Source organism: Hyperolius riggenbachi, chromosome 3 (genome assembly GCF_040937935.1).
Source record: "Hyperolius riggenbachi isolate aHypRig1 chromosome 3, aHypRig1.pri, whole genome shotgun sequence".
NCBI lineage: Eukaryota > Metazoa > Chordata > Amphibia > Anura > Hyperoliidae > Hyperolius > Hyperolius riggenbachi.
Window position 1 is genome coordinate 171,056,602 of NC_090648.1, and position 20,941 is coordinate 171,077,542.

Consider the following 20,941-nt stretch of genomic DNA (forward strand, 5'->3'; position numbering starts at 1 on the left):
CACAGACACCAACTTAATAAGTTGGTGGCTCGCATATAGGCCGAGGGGGGTGACTTTTCAACTTTTTTGTATTGAAAAATTCGGCCTATATGCGAGTATATACGGTACATATTTAAATAATTTTCACACCTTTGATTCTATTATATTATAAGTGACCTAACTTTTTGGAAAATAGGGTTATAATATTACCCCTGCCACTAGCATACACTGGCTTTCATAAGGGGTTCCATGATGTAATATTCTTTAGAGACTCCTCTTTAATATAACAACTGAGAAGTAGACGGCACTTGCCTACTCAGTAGAAAGACTTGCTAGTTACTTCTGTAACTACGCAAGTCATGCAAAAAAAAAAAAAAAAATCAAATTTAGTAAAATGCAGGCCACAAGTCATACCATTGATTTTATTTTCATAAGACATATTTAAATATACATTTTAAGTTCATTTATATTATTATTAGTTATCAAAAATTGCTAAAAAAACAAACAAAAACAAAACAAAACCCTGTCACAATGTTAGTGTTTTTGAAAGGTCAAAAACCACCATAGGAGTCAATGGGATAGAGGCTCTATGCATACAGTCAGTTCTTTCTGCCTAGTATATGGATCTTTACCAGCAATATTGTTTCAGATAAACAGAATATCTGGTACATTCCCTTGGAGCATCTGGTCACTCATCTACAGTAGATTACGCTCTAGGAACATGAAGTCCCTTTGAAAACAGTTAAAAAGTGAAAGAACATGAAGTCCCTTTGAAATAGAAGCTTGAAATGTTAACCTATATAAAATTGTTATGCACAATACATCTATCAGAGCAGATGTTACTACTGGAGAAAGATCTGTTCTCACATGGCCATCTTTCTTCCTCCATCTTTCAGGTTGCATCCAGTTCTCAAGTTCTCTCCACCCTTTACTAAAATTGCTGGAGCTAGTAGCTGGTTGGGCTGGCAGAAATCCTATCTGTACTCTACAGGGACATAAAAACTTCATCTCCAGCAAGTCTGTCAATGGCTGGCGGTTCCTAAACTTCAGAGGTTGGAGATGCTGTAAATGGGAACTTAAAGTGGATCTAGATCTACAGGATATACAGTTATGCTCTAGGTTTCATTAGTAAGACGCTACCTTAGAAATTCTATCAGAGAAATTTGTAAAGATAGATAGGTCTGTATCACAGGAGCATTGTGGGAGTTTGATCTGTGACATTTAATTTCTGCTTGCACAGTCAGGTAGTGTGGACACATGCATTGGACATATTAGGAGGCAGAACATTCTAGCTCAAGCTTTTGGACCAAAATCAGAAAGACTGCCCCCGTCGTGAAGTCATTACAAAAGTAAGCAGCTTATTTTGGTGTTTGCATATCTCACCAGGGATTATTGTATGAAAGTTGGGCTTCTTTCTTAATTTTCATTGAATTGATAAGTTGCTCGCACGACTGAACATCGAAACATCGAACCTGCTAGAGGTACCAGCATGCAGCTTTCTCCATGGCCTCAAAAGACAAGGCACTCAATAATGCACACTGCAATTATATCAGTGATATGGGCCACATCCTCCTGCCCCCCACATCTCACTACCAGCTGTTTGCATAACTGAGCATCTTGATTGCCAAATCCTCTGGGGTACATTAAAATTGTGTAGGTGTCAGCATTTCACTTGTGGAAGCAGTTTAGCCAATGAAATGTACATACAGTTCCATTTACTCAGGCCTGGCTTTACCTCACAGGAGCCTATAGGCACAGATGTCCTGGCACCTTAGACTTCCCCTTCCATGAACCTACAACCCCCAACAAAATGCACCGCAATTGTGCTGACTGTCCCAGCTGTCACTTCTCCCTTACTTCACTTGTTTGACAAAGGTTGTTATAGGTGCCCCTTAATATTAGGTAGCCAGAAGTACCCTCAATATTAAGTAGCTAGAGGTGCCCCCAAGTATTGTGTAACTAGAGGAACCTCAATATCAAGAAGAAGAGTCACCCCTGACTGAATTGAGATCTCATTAGTGGAATGCAGAGACCCGGGTGAGTAACCTCTTATTTACACATACCCTGGGACTCTGTATAGGGATGGAGAGAGGGAGGGATGCACTCAGGGAGGGGAGTGAGCCACCTTTCCATCATCAGGTGCCTGTAGGCACGTGCCTACAATGCCTTATGGTCAATCTGGCCCTGCATGAGAGACTCAGGACACCAGGGTGCTCTGCACATGGACAGGATGTAGTTGCATCCCACCCAGCGATCACGTTTCCTGCAGTGTACAAGTTGAACCATTACATTTTGCAATTCCACTTTCCTGTTAAATGAGACATATATTCCCAAAATGGAGGGTAATTTAAGCTGTAGCTGCCAGATTTGCATAAAATTAAGAAACCATTTGCATATCAATTACCCTTTTTAAGTGGCTAACACAAGGGTGGGACCTAGAATGGGTACAAAGATGCTTGTTTCCAAAAGACAGGTAAATCAAGGTAAAATCCCCTGCCATTATTTGCCACTAATCGCTGGCATTTTCAAACCTGGCTGGTGAATATTACAGAGAATGAATACTGTCAAATACAAAGGAAGTTCTACTTCAAATCTAAAAAAGCAGAACAGATCTCCATAGGAACTAAGGTAAATGCATCCGTGTAGAGTGCAGAGAGCTATTCACTGAATATTTGAAGCAAATTTAACATTTGAGGTTTTGGAAATACAGCTAATATTTGTGAGAACAAATCCAATGAGCATATCCCATCCTGTGCAGGTGAAACAACATAAATAGCAGCATCTCCACCCAAACCTGGGTGCTTAAAGTAAAAACACAGGTTCATTGCACTGCCCATCCTTTTTGTTAGGGGGTCTTTCGCAGTGTCTGTAATCCATACCGGATATTCCTTTAGTAAAGGCTTTGCCCAGTCATGTAAAGCGAGGGTTAATACAACCTATTTGTATGCACGCTCTGAAGACCGATTCTTTTATACAGCGCCTGGAACAGACGGAATAAATTATCTCCTTATCAATCCTCCAATTGTCTTCTGAAATGCTCATAAATATTACCCTTTTCTAGGTTGTATAGTACTAATATTTATCAGCTCTCCATTGTTATCCACCTCTGCACATCTTCACACTCTGCCATCTGTGCATTTGTGTTCATTCTGTCTCCCGTCCGCTGTCATTCTCTCTGATGCACCTTTGTTCTTTTGCTGAATGCCTTCCGCTGGGTTTCTATGAAGGATGGGAAGTATGAGGTGTTTCCCGAACCAAGTGTGACTCAGCATGCTATGGAATGCTTTCTTGTTGAGTCTGTAGTAATAGATGAAATCTACAATCATCAGGAAAAGAATCACAAGTCCATAGAAGCCAATGCCAAGCAGGGGAAGCGGGCTCCTGTTACGATGTAAAAATAAGAAATCAGACTCAAATTTACAATCCAAAACACATACTAATATTACTAAAACATATGACTGTAGATTTTTTGGAGAGCAGGAACTAGGAAGGTTTACCATCAGATTTCTGTTACACTTTATTTTTCTATTCAGTTATAAAGAGGATGAGTTTTCACTCTAGCCAAGCTATCTCTTGAAACATGTGCAAGTCATCTCATGGTAATAATCCTCAGGATGCACATGTCAATGCTCCTATCCCCAATACTGTATATGTTTTCTTTTCTATCCATTGCCAACATATACATCAACAGCAAAGTACAAAGTGAAATGTAAGAAATGCACAATGGATCAATGACTAGTTTCAAGAGACAACCTCCAACTGTTTCAAATAAGATAAAGGTTGTGCAACTCCAGCATCTGAGGGCTAAATCCATGCCAGTATTTTGAAATGCACAGACTCCTGCTACTTAGTGAACCCCACCTTACCACAGTCACCCCCATGTGTCAAATAGAGTTCTGCTTAAAAAGTGTAAGGATCTTGCCCCTGGAGGACTGTATTTGGACCACCCTGATTCACATATAGGCAATATTATTATTATTAATTGTATTTATAAAGTGCCAACATATTACGCAGCGCTGCACAATAGATAAATGGGTTAACATACAAGGTAGGACATACAGGAAACTCACAACAAAATAAGATTATGCAAATAGAAATACATAGGTGAAAGTAGTAACATTATTTGTTGTGTGTGAATTTTTCTAGTTCATAGCTGCATCGACTGCTTAAAGTGTACCCAAGCCAAAGCTCCGGTACAAGATCACATACTTGCCTAAGAGAGAGGGAAGTCTCTGAATACTAATGAGGCCTCCCGAGCCATACTCCATTGGCACTCATTGACCCTTCAAATATTACCGACAAGGGCTTGTTGATAATCTGATCGGGGCCGCGTTCCTCCTCAATCACAAGTGTGGCCGTACTGCCCTTGCACAAGTACAACCATGCCTGTGCAGTAAGACAGAGTCGCTTGCGCATGGCTGTGCTCACACGGCTGCGCTTGTGCCAGAAGATGAGAGCAGCCCCAATCAGCTGGAGGGTCCGCAACAATGGGGGACCAATGGATGCCGTGGAAAGCCTCAATAGGATCTAAAGGCTGCCCTCTGAGTTTCTGAAATTGAGCTTTGGCTCAAGGTCTTTTTAACTGGTTTTGTGCAGTGGGCAGCACAATGAAATAGTGGATAGCACTCTTGCCTTTCAGCACCAGGGTCCCAGGTTCAAATCTTGGCCAGGACAGTAACTGCATGGAGCTTGTATGTTTTTGTGTGAGTTTTCTCAAGGTACTTCCTCCCACATCCTAAAAACATACTGGTAAGTTTATTAATTGATTCCCCCACCCCCCAGGAAAAAAGCATGAACCTATAATAAGGACACTAGAGTAGGACTATGGTAGGGATTAACTCATTTTCTTTTGTGTGCAAATATATAATGGGTTTTCACTAGATACACGTTTGTGAAAGTGAAAACTTTATTCAGAAAGTGTTCCTCATGCCCATTGATTGCAATGCTTTTTCCAAAAATGCATTTTAGCATGCCCATATTTTTACATGAATGTTATTGTGTGAAAATGACTTTTCTTATACCTTTGAACTTCAATGCATTTGGCAAAAAATGTATTTTTCTTCTGCCCATGTTTTTGTGAATATTCTCATCTGTGCAAAAATGTGACATATTCATAAAAATTGGTGTTGAAACAAAAATGGCCATGTTCACTCATCACTAGTAGGGATTACATTGTGAGGTTCTCTGGGATTCTGTAGAGCTCCCTATAGATTTTGTATAGAAGAGGTCAGCACTATAGAAGTACAAAACAATAATAAGGGTAATGCAAAGGGTTTGTTGCACATGATCTCCAGACTGAAATAGTTTTGGGGCTTACCTATAAATATGAGTAGCGAGTTTCTCAGACAAATTAACTTTCATTACAGTTTCATACTCGTCTTGTTTGCAGCAGTATTTTAGTGTGTTGTTTCCAACCCAACAGCAGTACATGTGCTCCTGAGAGTCACTTAAACGTGGGCAGTAGAATCCTGTGTGATAGACATCACCCTGCCCAGGGTAGCCCTCGCATGTCCGGACATTGACAGCGCCAGAGGAACCTGCAAAACATGGTAACAATTCAGTTATCAGGCCATTCACTAAATCATCCAAGGAGCACTCGACGCCAGTGTGAGTTTTGCATTGGGCCCCCCCTCAAGCACACTGTACATAAGAATTAAAAAGGAACACCCAACCCTGCCTGCCCAGTGCAGCTATGGTGTGAGAGCTGTACCATAACTGAAAATAGCTGAACATGAGGACTTTTAGTTTTGACTTTTTTTACGCTCTATAAAATGGGAGGAAAAAGCAAATACTAGACATGTATATTTACAGTTACATTAGTCAGATTATATGGCTCCATTAATCTGAAGCCTGTGACCAAGTGTTTCAATGGGCCTCTGAGGAACCACACAGAAGATGAAGCCAGATACTGCTTGTAATCAGGTCGTGCTCTGTCAGATTCTAGGTTCATGAATATCACAATGACTGCTCTGCTATTCTGATGTATTAGATTTACACTAATGAGAGAGATCAAGAGGAGGGCATTTTTCCCATCAACATTAATTGAATGTGATGGGTAAAAGAGAAATGGATGAAGCTGCTCAGAAAATGAAAGGCTTGTATTTAAATACAGACAAGTATTTCCAGCATGCTTCAACAGGTCAAAGTATGTGCACAGATAGTCTCAGTATGGAACATAAAGCCCATTTAGCCCAAATAAATAGCTAGGAGGAACATTTCCACAAATATATAACTAATGATATGCGAATTTACAAAATGTATGCCCATCTAGTCTTTTTCTCGTCAGCAGCAGCAAATTGCTAAATAGCAGTCTAGGTCAGATCACACACTGGAACCTCCCTCATTATGTGGATATTTACTGTAATGATCTGCTCAGCTGTCTGCACGGGCAGACAGCTGTTTGTCCATTCTTTAGGGCCCGTTCAGATCAGAAATGCGGATGGCCATGCGTGCGGAACGCAACGCGTACGAACGCATGGCCATCCGCGTTTGTGTGCGTTGCGTGGCTGATCCCATCACTGAAAAGTGAATGGGACAGCCACGCGTTTTTGCAAAATCTGCGTGCAGCATGCGTTCCCGGACCGCACAGGTCCGGAACGCATGCAGTGTGAACATCAGACATTGCACTCTATGCAATGTCTGATGTCGTGCGTTTTGGCCACCTGCACGCGTTTCCAAAACGCGGCTGGAAACGCGTGCAGTGTGAACGGGCCCTTAGGTCTGAGTGTTGCAGGTCTCTGGAAAAGAGACCTGTCTTCGCTTTGCAAGTTTCAGAGTTGCTCTGCTGAGGAATTTGCATACACTTGTCATGCAAATTGCCTTGCTGCCTCCTCTGATGGCTTGCAGTATAAATACCTTTTGCTGCCAGAATCCCTTGCTGGTCATGATGGTTTGTTCCTGCTAACTCTCCTATAAGTATCAGCCTTGCTATTGTTTGCTAAGATTATCTTAGAGTAATTCCTTGGGACTGCACTAGGCATCCCTTCTAGTGCAGTCAGGTTGTATTATCTGTATAGCCTTGTTCTGTCTCTCTGTCTCGATTGTCTTGTCGCCAGCGGCGGTCGACAGGAAATCGTTCTGTCTATCTGGGAGTTTAGGCCAGAGCTGCGGTTGCTACTGGCTGCTCCATCAGTCTGTCTTGTCTGGTACGAACGCTTGCTGTAGGCTCGGTGAGGTAACCGTTTAGCAAGCGTTCGCGTTCTCTATTTCATGTTTGTGTCTAATTGGTTAGTTAGGGTGGCACGCTTATCACTGGGTGCCTAACGCGCAGTAAACGCATTCGCTGTTGCGAATGAGTGCAGTGTTCGCGTTTAGCTAGCGTTTGTTATTTTCCTTGATGTTCTGATTGTTCTTGCTTGCTGTGCCTTTGCTATTCTCGTGTTCTGTCTTGCTCGGTCTTGTGTCTGTTGGCAATCACCAGTCTTGCGATTGCGTTCGTACTTTGGTTCTGCGGATGTGTGTTCACCATTGATGGGTGGCGACTAGATTGGTGGACACACATTTCACTCTGTCTCTGTGTTCTTTCTCTACACTTGTGCTCTGTCTAGTTCGGTCTTGTGTCGCTATTGGCAATCGCTACACGCGACTGGATTGGTGGACACACATACATTCTGTCTCTGTGTTCTCTCTCTTTAAGGGCAATCTTGCCCTACATTACTGCTACTCGTACAATTCCCATCTGGCGTCTGTGGCAGTGTGTTCGTCTGCACTCCACAGCTGTATCTGCCGGTGGGAATCTCCCTCTACAGGTGCATAGCACTATAGCTGGGTTCTCTCAAATTACACGCTTGTGGAGGATTTCCGTAGTGTCATCGCGCGTCCTGTGCGCTGACCACGGAAATAATCCCGCAATCTTTACATTTGGTATCAGTATTCGGATCCTAGTTCTGTGTTTTGGGATTGCATATTGTTTTTGGTCTTCGGAGCTATCAGCAGCTTGGATACTTCTGCCTCCATTATCCACCTAACCTTAACCTCCGCCCTTAACCTGCCTGGCGTTCTATTAAGATCGCCAGGGAGGCTGCGGGAGGGTTTTTTTTTAATAAAAAAAAAACTATTTCATGCAGCCAACTGAAAGTTGGCTGCATGAAAGCCCACTAGTGGGCGCTCCGGAGGCGTTCTTCCGATCGCCTCCGGCGGCCAGAAGTAACACGGAAGGCCGCAATGAGCGGCCTTCCGTGTTTTGCTTACCTCGTCGCCATGGCGACGAGCGGAGTGACGTCATGGACGTCAGCCGACGTCCTGACGTCAGCCGCCTCCGATCCAGCCCTTAGCGCTGGCCGGAACTTTTTGTTCCGGCTACGCTGGGCTCAGGCGGCTGGGGGGACCCTCTTTCGCCGCTGCGTGCGGCGGATCGCCGCGCTGCAGCGGCGATCAGGTAGCACACGCGGCTGGCAAAGTGCCGGCTGCGTGTGCTGCTTTTTATTTGAGCCAAATCGGCCCAGCAGGGCCTGAGCGGCAGGCTCCGGCGGTACTGGACGAGCTGAGCTCGTCCAGACCGCTCAGCAGGTTAAAGAGACTCTGTAACGTCAAAAAGATCCCCTGGGGGGTACTCACCTCAGGTGGGGGAAGCCTCCGGATCCTAATGAGGCTTCCCACGCCGTCCTCTGTCCCACGGGGGTCTCGCTGCAGCCCTCCGAACAGCCGGCGACAGAGCCGACTGTCAGTTCAATATTTACCTTTGCAGGCTCCAGCGGGGGCGCTGTGGCTGCTCTCGGCTCCGAACTACACGGAAATACTCAATCTCAGTCGGGTCCGCTCTACTGCGCAGGCGCCGGAAACTTGCGCCTGCGCAGTAGAGCAGACCCGACGGCGATCAGGTATTTCTGTGTAGTTCGGAGCCGACGGCCGTCAGAGCGCCTGCGCAGGAGCCAGGAAGGTAAATATTGACGTCATTATTCTCGGAGGGCTGCAGCGAGACCCCTGAGGGACGGAGGACGGCGTGGGAAGCCTCATTAGGATCCGGATGCTTCCCCCACCCGAGGAGAGTACCCCCCAGGGGATCTTTTGATGTTACAGATCCTCTTTAATAAACCCTACTTACCGATGCCCAATCCTAACACCACCCTTTCCTGACACCTAGCTCTGACCTAATAAACAATAACCTTCACATACCCCTTTTAGTCATCGAACCCTAACCGGGAATTAATTGCCTTTCATAGAGTTCATCCCTTTGACTTTTGCTTTGGCACCAAATCCACTGCTTCTCTGAAGGCCACCTCTTTTTTTTGCACAGTACACAGGAAAAGTGACTGCAATATCAGCCCTGGGTACCCAATCTGATGCCATACGGTAGAAGCATAGGATCACAGGTGCCAAACCACCTGCTAACCCCAGTACAGACTGGCCTCTGCATCTCCATTCTACATAAAACTTCGACTGGTTCCCTGTAATAGATGGAAGACTGGGGAGCGGGGCCTGTGACATGATGGTCATAGACTTTGAGTATAGATATGCTGCAGCAGGGTATCTCACAGAACATTAGCTTCCAATTAGAGAATGGCATGTAGTCATCTGATGCCTCTGAGAGGGCAAAATGAAGGGTGAACTTATGTTATACTTTAAAGAGAAACTTTGGTTTATCAGGAAAACAACATATGGTTATGAACTGGGAAGCTAATAAGAAAACCATTGGGACAGTTTATAAAATAATGACCCTTGGATTTGCTCATTGTTCACTGTTGATATGCCACATATTCACGGTCAAAAGATTCTCCCAATCTTTTCGCAGCCAATATTTGTCAGCAAGTTCACCCTTCCAAAAAGATCCATAAAAACATCTGAATTCAATCTTCTTAATGTTAAAGTAATGGTCTCATTCCAATCACCATATTTATAAAGGATATGAATATACGCTGTCAGAAAGTCTACCAGGAACATTTCCACAGCTCAATATGGGTGAAAGAGGTGCCCTGGTGTGTATACAATTCTTTAAAAACAAAAGAAATGGAGGTAGCTTTCCTCAAATAACAAAATCTTTGTAACAACAAAAGATTTGTATTATTAAGCACATGCAATGCGCTTCACGGGTCTAAGCCTGCTTCCTCAGGTCAATAACGGTGCCAAATGGAAAAACCTCATTAGCATAGGGAGCCTCCCTATTTGAGGTAAGCTGCCTACCTTTCTTTCGTTTTAAAAAAATGTATACACACCAGGGCGCCTATTTCACCCATATTGTGCTTATATACCCCCGATATATACTGTTGGAGGGGTTCAGACAGACTCCATGTGGTTCACACCACAGGAGACAACTGTCGATTTTCCTAATAGAGCCACCGCCACCAGGTCCGGCTGGACCACCCCGAGTGGAGTCGGGTTTATGGTCTCCACCTGCTGCTTGCGGTCGGCTGCCACTCTGCAACCCGCCTTTGTGAGTAGTTTTCATTATACCACTTATAGACCTTATACTAAAATGTATTACTCTATTGGGCTTCAGTCCTTTTTGTGTTTCCTGTGACTTTTCTCCAGGGTGTCAAGACACCCCTACCATACCACATTTCCACAGCTCAGTTATTGTGGGCCATACGCTTCTTTCCAGCAATTTCATTAATCTGCATGCATCATTACTGACATATAGCAAGACTCAGCAGTACACTTTACAAAAGCAGATACATTTGTGCTGCATTTAGTGGCAGATGTCTGCAAATTTAGTCTGGTGTATCTTCATGGTTATGCTAAATACAACCAATATTACCAGTTATATCTCGTTTCTAGGGAAGGTCACATTGCCTCATGCATCAATAAATAAACCATATCAATAAATGTATTGAAAAAAAAAAAAGACCTCTGCATATCTATGAAGTAACAAACCTCTTCCCCACATAATTTTTCTATCGTTACCTCTTCCCCAAATATGATTTGCTGTCTACATGGGCACAGCTATGTTGTAGAGGGGTCAGGAGAAGTACTTTCAATCTGCTGTGCAAAGGTAAAGTACTCTTGAAGTTTATAAAAAAAGAAAAAAAGTTAGATACTTTCCTAGTAGTGGGAAGCCTCTGAATGGTCCAGAGTCTTTCCAGATCCTCTTACTGTTTCAGCAAATGGTTCCTCTAAACATATTTGACTCATTCCTGTTGAATAAGTTTCTTCTGGCTGCACTCTAGGCCATGGATGAGAGCATCCTGACTGGGCATGTGCAAGTATGGTGCATGTATGCCCAGTAGAACAAATCCATTTCATTCCTCTGTGCGCAAGCTCTTCATTCTACTGAGCATGCGTGGATCTTACTTGTGAATGCCCAATCGGGATAAGCTTGTCCACTGCCAGACAAAAATTATTCTACTGGTGCAAGTTGAATAAGTTTAGAGGAACCCTTCGCTGGGACATTTTGCTGTCAGATGGTCTGGGAAGTCTCTGGATCGTCCAGAGGCTTCTCACTACTGAGGTAAGTATCTAACTTTTATTTACAAAACTTAAGGTATACGTGGACTTTTTTTTCTGAAACAATCGTCAGTCACAGAAGTGTTTTTTTTTTTTTAGAGTTCTGTGCTAGCCATCAGTTAAGGCAGCAAATTACATCAGCTTGACCCAAAAGCCTCATATACACAGGGTAAAAAATCATGCAAACTAATGGATGCAACATTCTGATAATGGTAGGAAAAAATGCAGCAAACCATGGGTTTAAATAAACGATCTGTGACGATCTTCGTGCGTTGCACATCAGCAGATGATAGTTCATAGTCAGCAGTGTATACAGAGCTATGAACGATAATTAAAATATGCGTCTGTGAAGTCGCCCATAAACACACAAGGCCGTTCACATCCCGTTGCGTGGCTATCTTGAAAGATAGATCGTGGAACGATTCTCACAATCTATCTTTCAATGTGCACGTAGCTTAAGATTTCTGCCTTCTCGTTTGTACATGGCAGATTCAGTGCTTGATTGTACTAGTGCAAATAGAAGGTGTTTGTAAATCTTCACTAGCTATTCACTACTGCACACAGCACCTCAATGAATATTAGTTTGAATCTCTGTGTATTCAGTTTTCTCTCATGTGTAATCAGCTGTCTCAGTTACTACTAGTGCTCAAGTAAGACTAAATACATAAACTTCAAATGAATGGTTGCTGCTACAGTCAAAATCATGTAGAAACAAGTGGTCAGGTGATAATCAACCATTTGAACTTTTTTAATCTTTTGGTCATGATTTTGCCTATAGAGGAAATTGATTATTATTCCTATTAGAAATATCATATTGTGCACATGTAGAGCACTCAGGCAGTGTTAAAAATAATGCTATCATTCCAGAGGCTGAGGGTGCCACTTTATGCAATCAAGTCAAACAGCCTGACTCAGTGTCACCAGGTCTCCAGTGTCTGGACAAATCACTGAGCTCAGCTGTGGAATTCAGCATGCTTGACCTATGGAGCAGCACCACCAATTTCAGTGTTGTCTGTGTACTTTAGATGGACAGTGATGAGGTTTCTGCATTTTTCCATGCTTTGGCTACCTGTAGAAACAGACAGAGGCTGGATGACATTTACTAGTTCAACTTAAGACTGAAAAGTACATTCTGAAAAACACTGTTAAAAAAAGCTATCATTGCAGCAGGCAGGATGTGCAGCCTGTAAACCTATACAAACACGATTCATTTACAACTAGGATATGTACTACTGCTGTCACATGTTACAGGCTAATGGCATAGCAAAGGCTGTAGCAGGTATAGAGGCCAATTGACTCAGGAGCATGGGGCCCCAGTCTGTTCCTAACCTGTCCACTGCATAATTAATGTAATACTTCCTCTTGTACAGGTTGTTATTGTTCATAAATGGGGTGGCTTATGTATGCCTACATTGCCATGTGCTGATAATGGGGTTTATGCTCTAAACTGCGTTAAGCAGAAGTACATTTGTAAGTCTTACCACACTATGAATAGAGCAGAATGCAATACAATATATGCAATGCATTACTCTGTACTCATCGTACGGTAAGACTTTCTGCATGTTATTCTTCTTAACGCAGTTTAGTGCATATACCCCAATATGTCTAGGGCCAGGGACTGCAGAATGGCTTGCTACGGGGCCCATATTTTTCTTAGCTTAGTCAGGTATGGCTACTCCTTCCTGTTTCAGATTAGGCTTAATTTACCTGAATGTTAATATGTGATACATGGAAACACATATGATTCTTATATGTTTTTTTCCAGGAGCTTTTTTTTTACATGAAGGCTCCTTTCACACTGCAACCATCGTGTTCTGTAACAATGGACAATATAATCGCTTTGCAAGTCCATAATAACAAAAAAACAGACAACAAAGGATACAAAGCTGCAACAGGAAATAAGGAATACAGTGTAGCACAGGTGTCTAAATCACTAGATTGGCTGGAAACCATTACAAAACCTTTAGCGGATTCAAAAGCTCTCAAATATGTATCACAACTGGCTAAGCGGTTGGTGAGTAAACCTGATTGGAGGCAAACTTCCTATTCCTCTGTCTGGCCTGTCGTTACAGTGCCGTTCAACCTGCTCGGTCAAAAAGCTCTTCAGAACTCCTTGAGCAATCTTTGGAACTACTTGTGTCATTGAGTAGTTTCAAGAACAACCAAAGTAGTTCCAAACATTGCCCAAGGAGTTCTGAAGAGCTATTCAGTGAAATAACTCCAACAGAGGATGGTGTTGGAACAACAGGCCGGAAGGCAGGAACGGGAAGTCTCTATGCTTTCCAGAGGCTTTCATCTACTTAGACAAGTATCAAACCTCAAGTGATTTTCCTCACTTCGGGGTTTGCTTTAAGTGGGTAGTATGGCTGCCTTGCAGAACTAAAGTATCAAATTCAAGACCCAGCAAGAACATGATCTGCATGGAGTTTGCCCAATCTTTCTGAGCTTGCATGGGTTTCCGCCAGTCATTCTCATGATGGAGGAACTTAGAGTAAATTCATGCAGGTAATTAAATATGTAGCACAAAAAAAAACTGACCCTACACTGAGACACAAAGTGGGGGTGAAGTAGTGTTGATTGTTCAGGATGCTGTAAAGCACTCTGTAACATCTCAATATTTCAGCAGCACAGGACTGCAACTTAGCCGTTTGCCTTGAATTCTACTGTAGAGGTTGCTCTCCTTCAAATATCATCTTTAACAGCCCAGGTCTTCAGAACTGCTGTACATAAAACATATGAAGACTTTGCACATTCGTTTGTTTATATCAGACATTCTTGACATTTTCCTCTCATACACTCTTCACATCTTTCTCGCTCTCATAAATGTATATCATTCCTCAGTCCCCTGTATTCCATATTATATCTCATCTTGCCTTCTTATACCTCAGTTTCTAACCTGCCTCACCTTCTTATACCCTATAGCCATCCCTGTAACTCCTTCCTCTCTATATTTCAGTCTTCTGTGGTATACAGACATTTCCCCTTTCTCTGACTGAGCACAACCCCCCCTGACCTGTATATATGTCTAGGTATACACAAATGACCAGAATCAGAGGGTGGAGGAGCAAGTAGAAATAAAAGTAACAAAGCAGAACAAGCATTCCCTGGCTGGCACCCTCAGACAGGCAAGCTGTTGCAGCACAAAGAGGAGGATACCTTTCCAGAGATAATTGAGCAGCAGCACAGTCACGCGGAGCAGGTTAGCTGGATTCAGCTGCTTCATCTTCTCAGGAGTTGCTGCGTTCTGTGGACATTGTTTGCCGGAGCAGTGGGGTGGGAAGAGAGATACAAAGAAACCGCACGCACCATTATCTTTTGCATCCATTACCTGTGACAATAAACAGAGAACAAATGCCATTAAGGCTTGCCACATGAGCAAATACATGTTATTGTTCCAGTCCAATTAGTTCCTCTTTTAAGAGCAATAGTCTCTCAGAACTCTTCTGGGTGCCTTTCATTCCAGCGGCGTTAGTTACCTGGCAGTTTTACATTCAGACATTACAGTACATTTCATTCTGGCACATGAGTGATTTACCACAGAGCAGGACACAATGAGCTTCAGCAAATCACTGTGCACGAATACAGTGTATGTCTGTAAAGACTTAGCCCACCCCTATTTTTCAGCTTTGAGTAGATGCCTGCTAGTTTTTTTTCCTCCACACACACACACAACACACCAGCTTTCTTAAATACCTCCCATCCAGGACTCCAGCAGAAAGATCCATTTACTGAGATTTCCAGACCTGGCCACCTGCTGAGGTCATTAGCAAGGCAACGTCATGCCCAGTGATGGATTGTTAATACAGAGTGAAGAATGAAACAAGAGGAGTGAGACTCCTGCTTCGGAGGCAGAAAGACTGGCACTCATGCAGGTGAGTTGGCAAAATCTTGCCACTTCATACCTTGACAGATATACAAGAAGGCACCAGTTTTTGTGTAACGTAACCCTTTCATTACAAAAAAACCAGCAGAAGTGTGCCTATTAAGTATGAGCTTAAAATGTCACTTTAAAGTGACAGAGCACCATTTTTAACACCCAGGCCATCTCAATAGCACATTTAAGATGCATTCCAACAATATTTCTAATTGTTAAAAAAAAAAACTTGCATTTTACCCTTTATTTTTACATTTAGAGTTTAGCAAAGGCTTTATTAGCCTTCTTCAGCAGGCCTACGAGTCTGTCCCATTTGCAGAGATATTAGGCAGCTAAGGACTTAAGTAATTGTTTTAATGCACTCATTGCCAAGAAGTAAGCAATACCTTTTCATCAACAGAGGGGGTGGGTAATGAGGACAACTTCTTCAAAGCACTTATCTAGAGGGAATGTTTGAAGATTGCATCTCTGACGTCTGTAAATAAGGAAGGTGAGAAGGGGAGGGGGAACATGGCAGCTCCTATAGCTATTAGAAGCCAGGAGAAATTCCAGGGAAAGAAAGGGTGCTTAGTTTCCTTTAAGTGAAGGCTTTGTCCTAAGGAACCAGAATTACTGGGAGCTGAACCGGAACTTTGCCCAGGGCTAATCAGATTTTGAAAGGTTACTATTAATTACCTGACAGCTTAGGCTGTGTCTGTTAATTAATCATTGCTTTTTAAATCTTAATAGCCACATGCAGAGCCCATGTTCAGCCCGTTAGTTCTGGCTAATTTATAACAAATAAAACAAACACAAAATAAACCTTACTTTCTACATCACATCTGTAATGGCTATTGGTGATCCCATTATAGAATGGACTTTTCCTGGTGGTTATGTTTAGCTTCATTACTTTCTGATTCATGGACCTTATAACGCATACAGCTTAATACATTACATTAAAGATGGCTATGTATATGTTTTCTGGGTCAGTAGGGTACTAAAGGCAGAACATCAGCATAACGACCATGCTAGGTTGTATTTTTAGAATGGAGTGAGTAATGGCAGCCTCCACATTGCCATTAGTACAGGTTTGCCTTATGGAGAAACTCTGGTCAAATGTGTTTCTTTTATTTTGGAAACACACACATCTTGTAGTTTCATCTCAGGGATATACGGAGAATGCAGGCTAATGATAGGCATGCATAGGCATGCATAGGTATTAGTGTCAGCAGTTATTGTAGTACAGGTCACAGTACAGCACCATTGAAGATGATGGCCCTTTATGAATCAATGCCATAGTAATAACTCCTGGGCAGGCTATGCGGGAGTATAGCAAACTTTGCAGACTCCCAGCATTAGTTTGTCTTTGAGAAACAATAACAAAAAGACAATTTTTCTCAGGCTATTTGCTTTCTCCCCATACACAGGTACTTCATAAAGAACCCCAAGATTTGACAGGTGGGAATGTCTGAAGCCACCCACAAACCCCTAAGATAGTTGCAGTGATATAACTACATATCTACGGGCTGTAGCAGCAGTTGGTCCTAGGAGGGCCCTCTAACAGCGGCCAATCCAGTCCTTTTTGCTACATAAATGCAGGGAAAATTCATCATTTAAGTAAGATGGCAAGTTACCCAGGGCCCAAGCTCTTTAAGGCCTCTTATGTGATTCCGATTTTTATATGATCCAACTTTTGATTCCGATTAGAAAACGTAGCATCATGCAGTACTTTTTTTTTTTTTTTTTTTTAAATCGGAATCAAAAAATCAGATCGTATAAAAAAAAAAAAAAAAAAAATCAGAATCACATGTAGTGTGCAAGAGGCCTAAAGGACCACTGAAGTGAGAGGCATATGGAAGCTGCCATATTTATTTCCTTTTAAGCAATACCAGTTGCCTGGCTGTCCTGCTGATCCTCTGCCTCCAATACTTTTAGCCATAGCCCCTGAACAAGCATGTTTCTAACATTGTCAGAACTGTCGAGATTAGCTGCATGCTTGTTTCTGGTGTTATTCATTCACTACTGCAGCCAAATATATCAGCAATTGATATTGCATAAAAGGAAATAAATATGGCAGCCTCTATATACCGGTCACTTCAGTTGTCCTTTAAAAGGTGTATGGATAGAGCTGCTGCTGCATGAGTAGGGCGCACAGGAGTTGCCGATTAAAATATATTAGTAATTTAAATTATTGACATTTTATTATAGAAAAAACCAAGTGTCTCGCTTGAACCATCCCCCTAGTGACTTAGGCCTCATTCACATCTAACTAGCGCAGATGGCTGTGCGATCGGGATGCAACGCATACGATCGCATGCCATCTGCACTGCTACCCTGCTGAATCCATTCATAACACTGAATGGGTCAGCTCTGCGCTTGCAGGCAGAATGCATGCAGCAGTACGCAAGCGCATCATAGTGCTGCACAGTGCATATGCTGTGAACGGCAGAAGGGCTGTCTGTGCATGCTTCCAAATGCGCACGGAAGCGTGTATGATGTGAACGAGGCCTTAAACAAACCCCCTACCTAATGCCTAAATCCCCATCCTAGTGTCTAAACCTAATTCCCCCTCCTAGTGCCTAAAACTACTCCCCCCCCCCCCTTCCCCACATAATGCCTAAAGCCAAAAAGCTAATCTCCCCTTTCTAATGTCTAAACCTAACTTCCCTCTCCAATGCCTGCTATTTGTAGCTGACCGGTGTCCTGTCGATTTACAATTCCCATCAAGTTGTTCTACCATCATAACTGCGCACGCGCACAGCCTTTTTGCACATGCGCAAAACAACTCTGACCAAATTACTCAATATCCATCCGCGGCTTATCGATCTGTGCCTTCGGGGGATCAAAGTGTAGCAGAGCCAGAGGAGACAAGCTGCGTGGTGAACCAAGAGGGCCGGGAGTAGAGGAGAGAGCAGCGGCTGACAGCGGGCGGGGACTTGCCGCTGTTACAGCCGCCGGAGGGAGCGCTGATCTGTGTGCCGCTAGTCTGACTAGCGGTGCACAGAGCATAGCTCCCTCCGCCGGCTGGAAGAACAGCGGTGAGTCCTCTCCCGCTGTCAGCCGCTGCACCGACACTTAAAATACCGGAGGGGCGAGCCAGGAAGGGGGGCCCCAAGGTGAGGGAAGCGCTGTGCTTCCCCCCCCCCCTCCTTCCCTGCGCTGTGCACACCACCCCCTTCACTGCGCTCCTAACTAAATCAATCCTACATGGTAGTACAATTCTATGAAGTATATTAGTTTGACATACTGACATATAAAATTACTCTTCCAAAGTAGTCCAGGTATAATACCTCGACAAAGTATATCACCTAGACACCACACCGGCTACTCTACTACAATCCTACATACAGTGCCCCCCGTCATTTATCAAGTTTTGTTGCCTCACAACCTTGACCTAGAATAGATTGTTTGGGAGTTTGCACCACTTCACTGACAGAACTTGCCTAGTAGTGAGTTTATCTGCAGAATTATTCTGCAACGTATCTGAGCACTGTGAACTAGTCCTAAAGATGTATTATTTGGTTTACTGTGAAGAAAACAACAAACAGGACAAAACAACTGAAAACTTCAGCGTGCATAACTATCAACTCCCCCTAAAGTCAGTTGAGGCCTAGACTTTGACTAGGCCATTCCAACACATTTAAATGTTTCCCTTTAAACTTCTTGAGTGATACTTTAGCAGTATGCTTCGGGTCATTGTTCTGCTGGAATGAAAACTTCTGTTTCAAATCACTGGCAGACTGACACGGGTTTTGTTTAAGAATATCCTTGCATTTAGCAACACCCATCTTTCTCTTGACTCAGACTAGTTTTTCTGTCCCTGCTGCTGAAAAACAACCCCACAGCATGATGCTGCCACCACCATGTTTCACTGTAGCCATGGTGTTCTTATGGTGATGGGATGGGTTTGGTTTGCGCTTAACATATTTTCCTTGGTGGTCAAAAATGTCAGTTTGATCTGACCAAAGCATCTTCCTTCAAACATTAGGGAAGTTGCCCACATGCCTTTTTGCAACTCAGAATGTGCCTTCTTATTTTTAAACGCTAAGCAATGGCTTTTTTCTGGCCGCTATTCCATAAAGCCCAGCTCTATGGAGTGTATGGCTTATTATGGTCCTATGGGCAGATACACCAGTCTCTGGTGTGGAACTCTGCAATTTCTGCAGGGTTACATTTGGTCTCTGTTCTGCCTCTCTGATTAATGCCCACCTTGTCCAGTCTGAGATTTGGTGGGCGGCCCTCCCTTGGAATGTTTGTTGTAGTTTTTTCCATCTTAACTGGATTTTTTTTTTTATAATCCATCCCTGACTTGTACTTCACAACAACTTTGTCCCGGACTTGTTTGGAGAGCTTCTTGGTATTCATGGCGTGATGCCTCTTGCTTAGTGGTGCTGAAGCCTCTGGGGCCTTTCTGAAAAGGTGTGTTTATACTGTTGATTGTGACACGTTAGATTGCACACAGGTGGACTTCATTTCACACTAATTATGCAACTTTTGAAGGTAAATGATTGCGTCAGAACTTTTTAGATAGCGACATGGTAAAGGGAGTGAATACATATGCACATGTCAACTTTCAGTTTATTTTTTTTTTAATTTTGTTTTTATATATATTTTTCTCATTTCACTTCACCTACTTAGACTTTATGTAGATACATCACACATAATACAATTAATGTAACAAAATAGGTACAAAGCCAAGGATGGTGAATACATTTGCAAGGCTCTGTAGCCGACTGGTTACTACTCCAGCATCGGGTGCCTAACTCACCACCTGGGCGTGCGATTACCATTACTTGGCATTGGCGCCAATTAGACACCTGCTGAGCCACGCACTCAAATCAAGTTGAACTTACCTGGGGCTTCTAATGATGGTCCCCTGCAGACATCCTGTGCCCACGCAGCGACTCAACGATGCTCCGGTCCCCACCTCCGATTCACTACTGGAATTTCCGACTGCGGGCGCAGTAGTTTTTTCGACTTTAAAGTCACAAATTCTGGAAGTGAACTGGAGACGGGGACAGGTGCATCGTTGAGTTGCTGCATGGGCACAGGATGTCTGCAGGGGACCATTAGAAGCCCCATGTAAGTTCAACTCTTTTTTTCTCCCTACAGTACTCCTTTAAGCTGTATTTTACTTTAACCTGTCCCTGTAGAAATGGATGTGATCATCTCTGGAGTCAGCCATTTTCGGAGAAATGAAAAGACTTATTTGAACAGCAATGCTGCCTCACTATGATTGGATTGGAGGGTTGATCGGAAAGAAAATTGTAAGGAGTGCAATAAAAATTGTAAAAAATAAATTAGGTTGGCAAAGATCGATGCTGAAAATCAAATCGCTAGGGATATCAAATCTAACCCAAAAAAGTTTTACAAGTACATCAACTCTAAAAAAAGAAAGGTTGACTGTATAGGACTCCTAAAGGATGAGGGTGGGAACTCAATGGTAGATGACCAAGGTAAGGCAGAGTTTTTAAATGCTTTCTTTGCTTCTGTCTTCACAAAGGAAACAGCAATGTTGCAAATTACAGAAGCAGAAGAGTCTCAATCTTCCAACTGTAATTTTAAATACTTAACGCAGGAAGAAGTGAAGGCAAGACTAAACAAATTAAAAATAGACAATGCACCTGGCCCGGATGGCATGCATCCTCGGGTCCTAAGGGAATTAAGTTCAGTTATAGATAAACCCCTTTATCTTATCTTTTGTGACTCTCTTCAAACTGGCAGAGTCCC

General features: G+C 43.0%; 1 protein-coding gene across 5 annotated transcripts in view; it reads right to left on the reverse strand.

Moving 5' to 3' along the window:
* Window positions 1-414: 414 nt before the first annotated feature.
* Window positions 415-20,941, reverse strand: part of LOC137561226 (protein shisa-like-1) — a 36,373-nt gene continuing 15,846 nt past the window's right edge. Inside the window, exons 1-4 of one of the 5 annotated variants that reach the window (XM_068272490.1) lie at window positions 15,052-15,152; window positions 14,515-14,686; window positions 5,297-5,516; window positions 415-3,360 (exon numbers count right to left, since the gene is read on the reverse strand). In XM_068272490.1, the coding sequence (XP_068128591.1) occupies window positions 3,096-3,360; window positions 5,297-5,516; window positions 14,515-14,683 (654 nt within the window). In that variant the 5' untranslated portion in view covers window positions 14,684-14,686; window positions 15,052-15,152 and the 3' untranslated portion in view covers window positions 415-3,095. Of the gene's footprint in view, window positions 3,361-5,296; window positions 5,517-14,514; window positions 14,809-14,834; window positions 14,938-15,051; window positions 15,153-20,941 lie in introns of those variants that run through there. The other 4 variants (XM_068272491.1, XM_068272489.1, XM_068272488.1 and 1 more) reach the window with 4 other exon arrangements.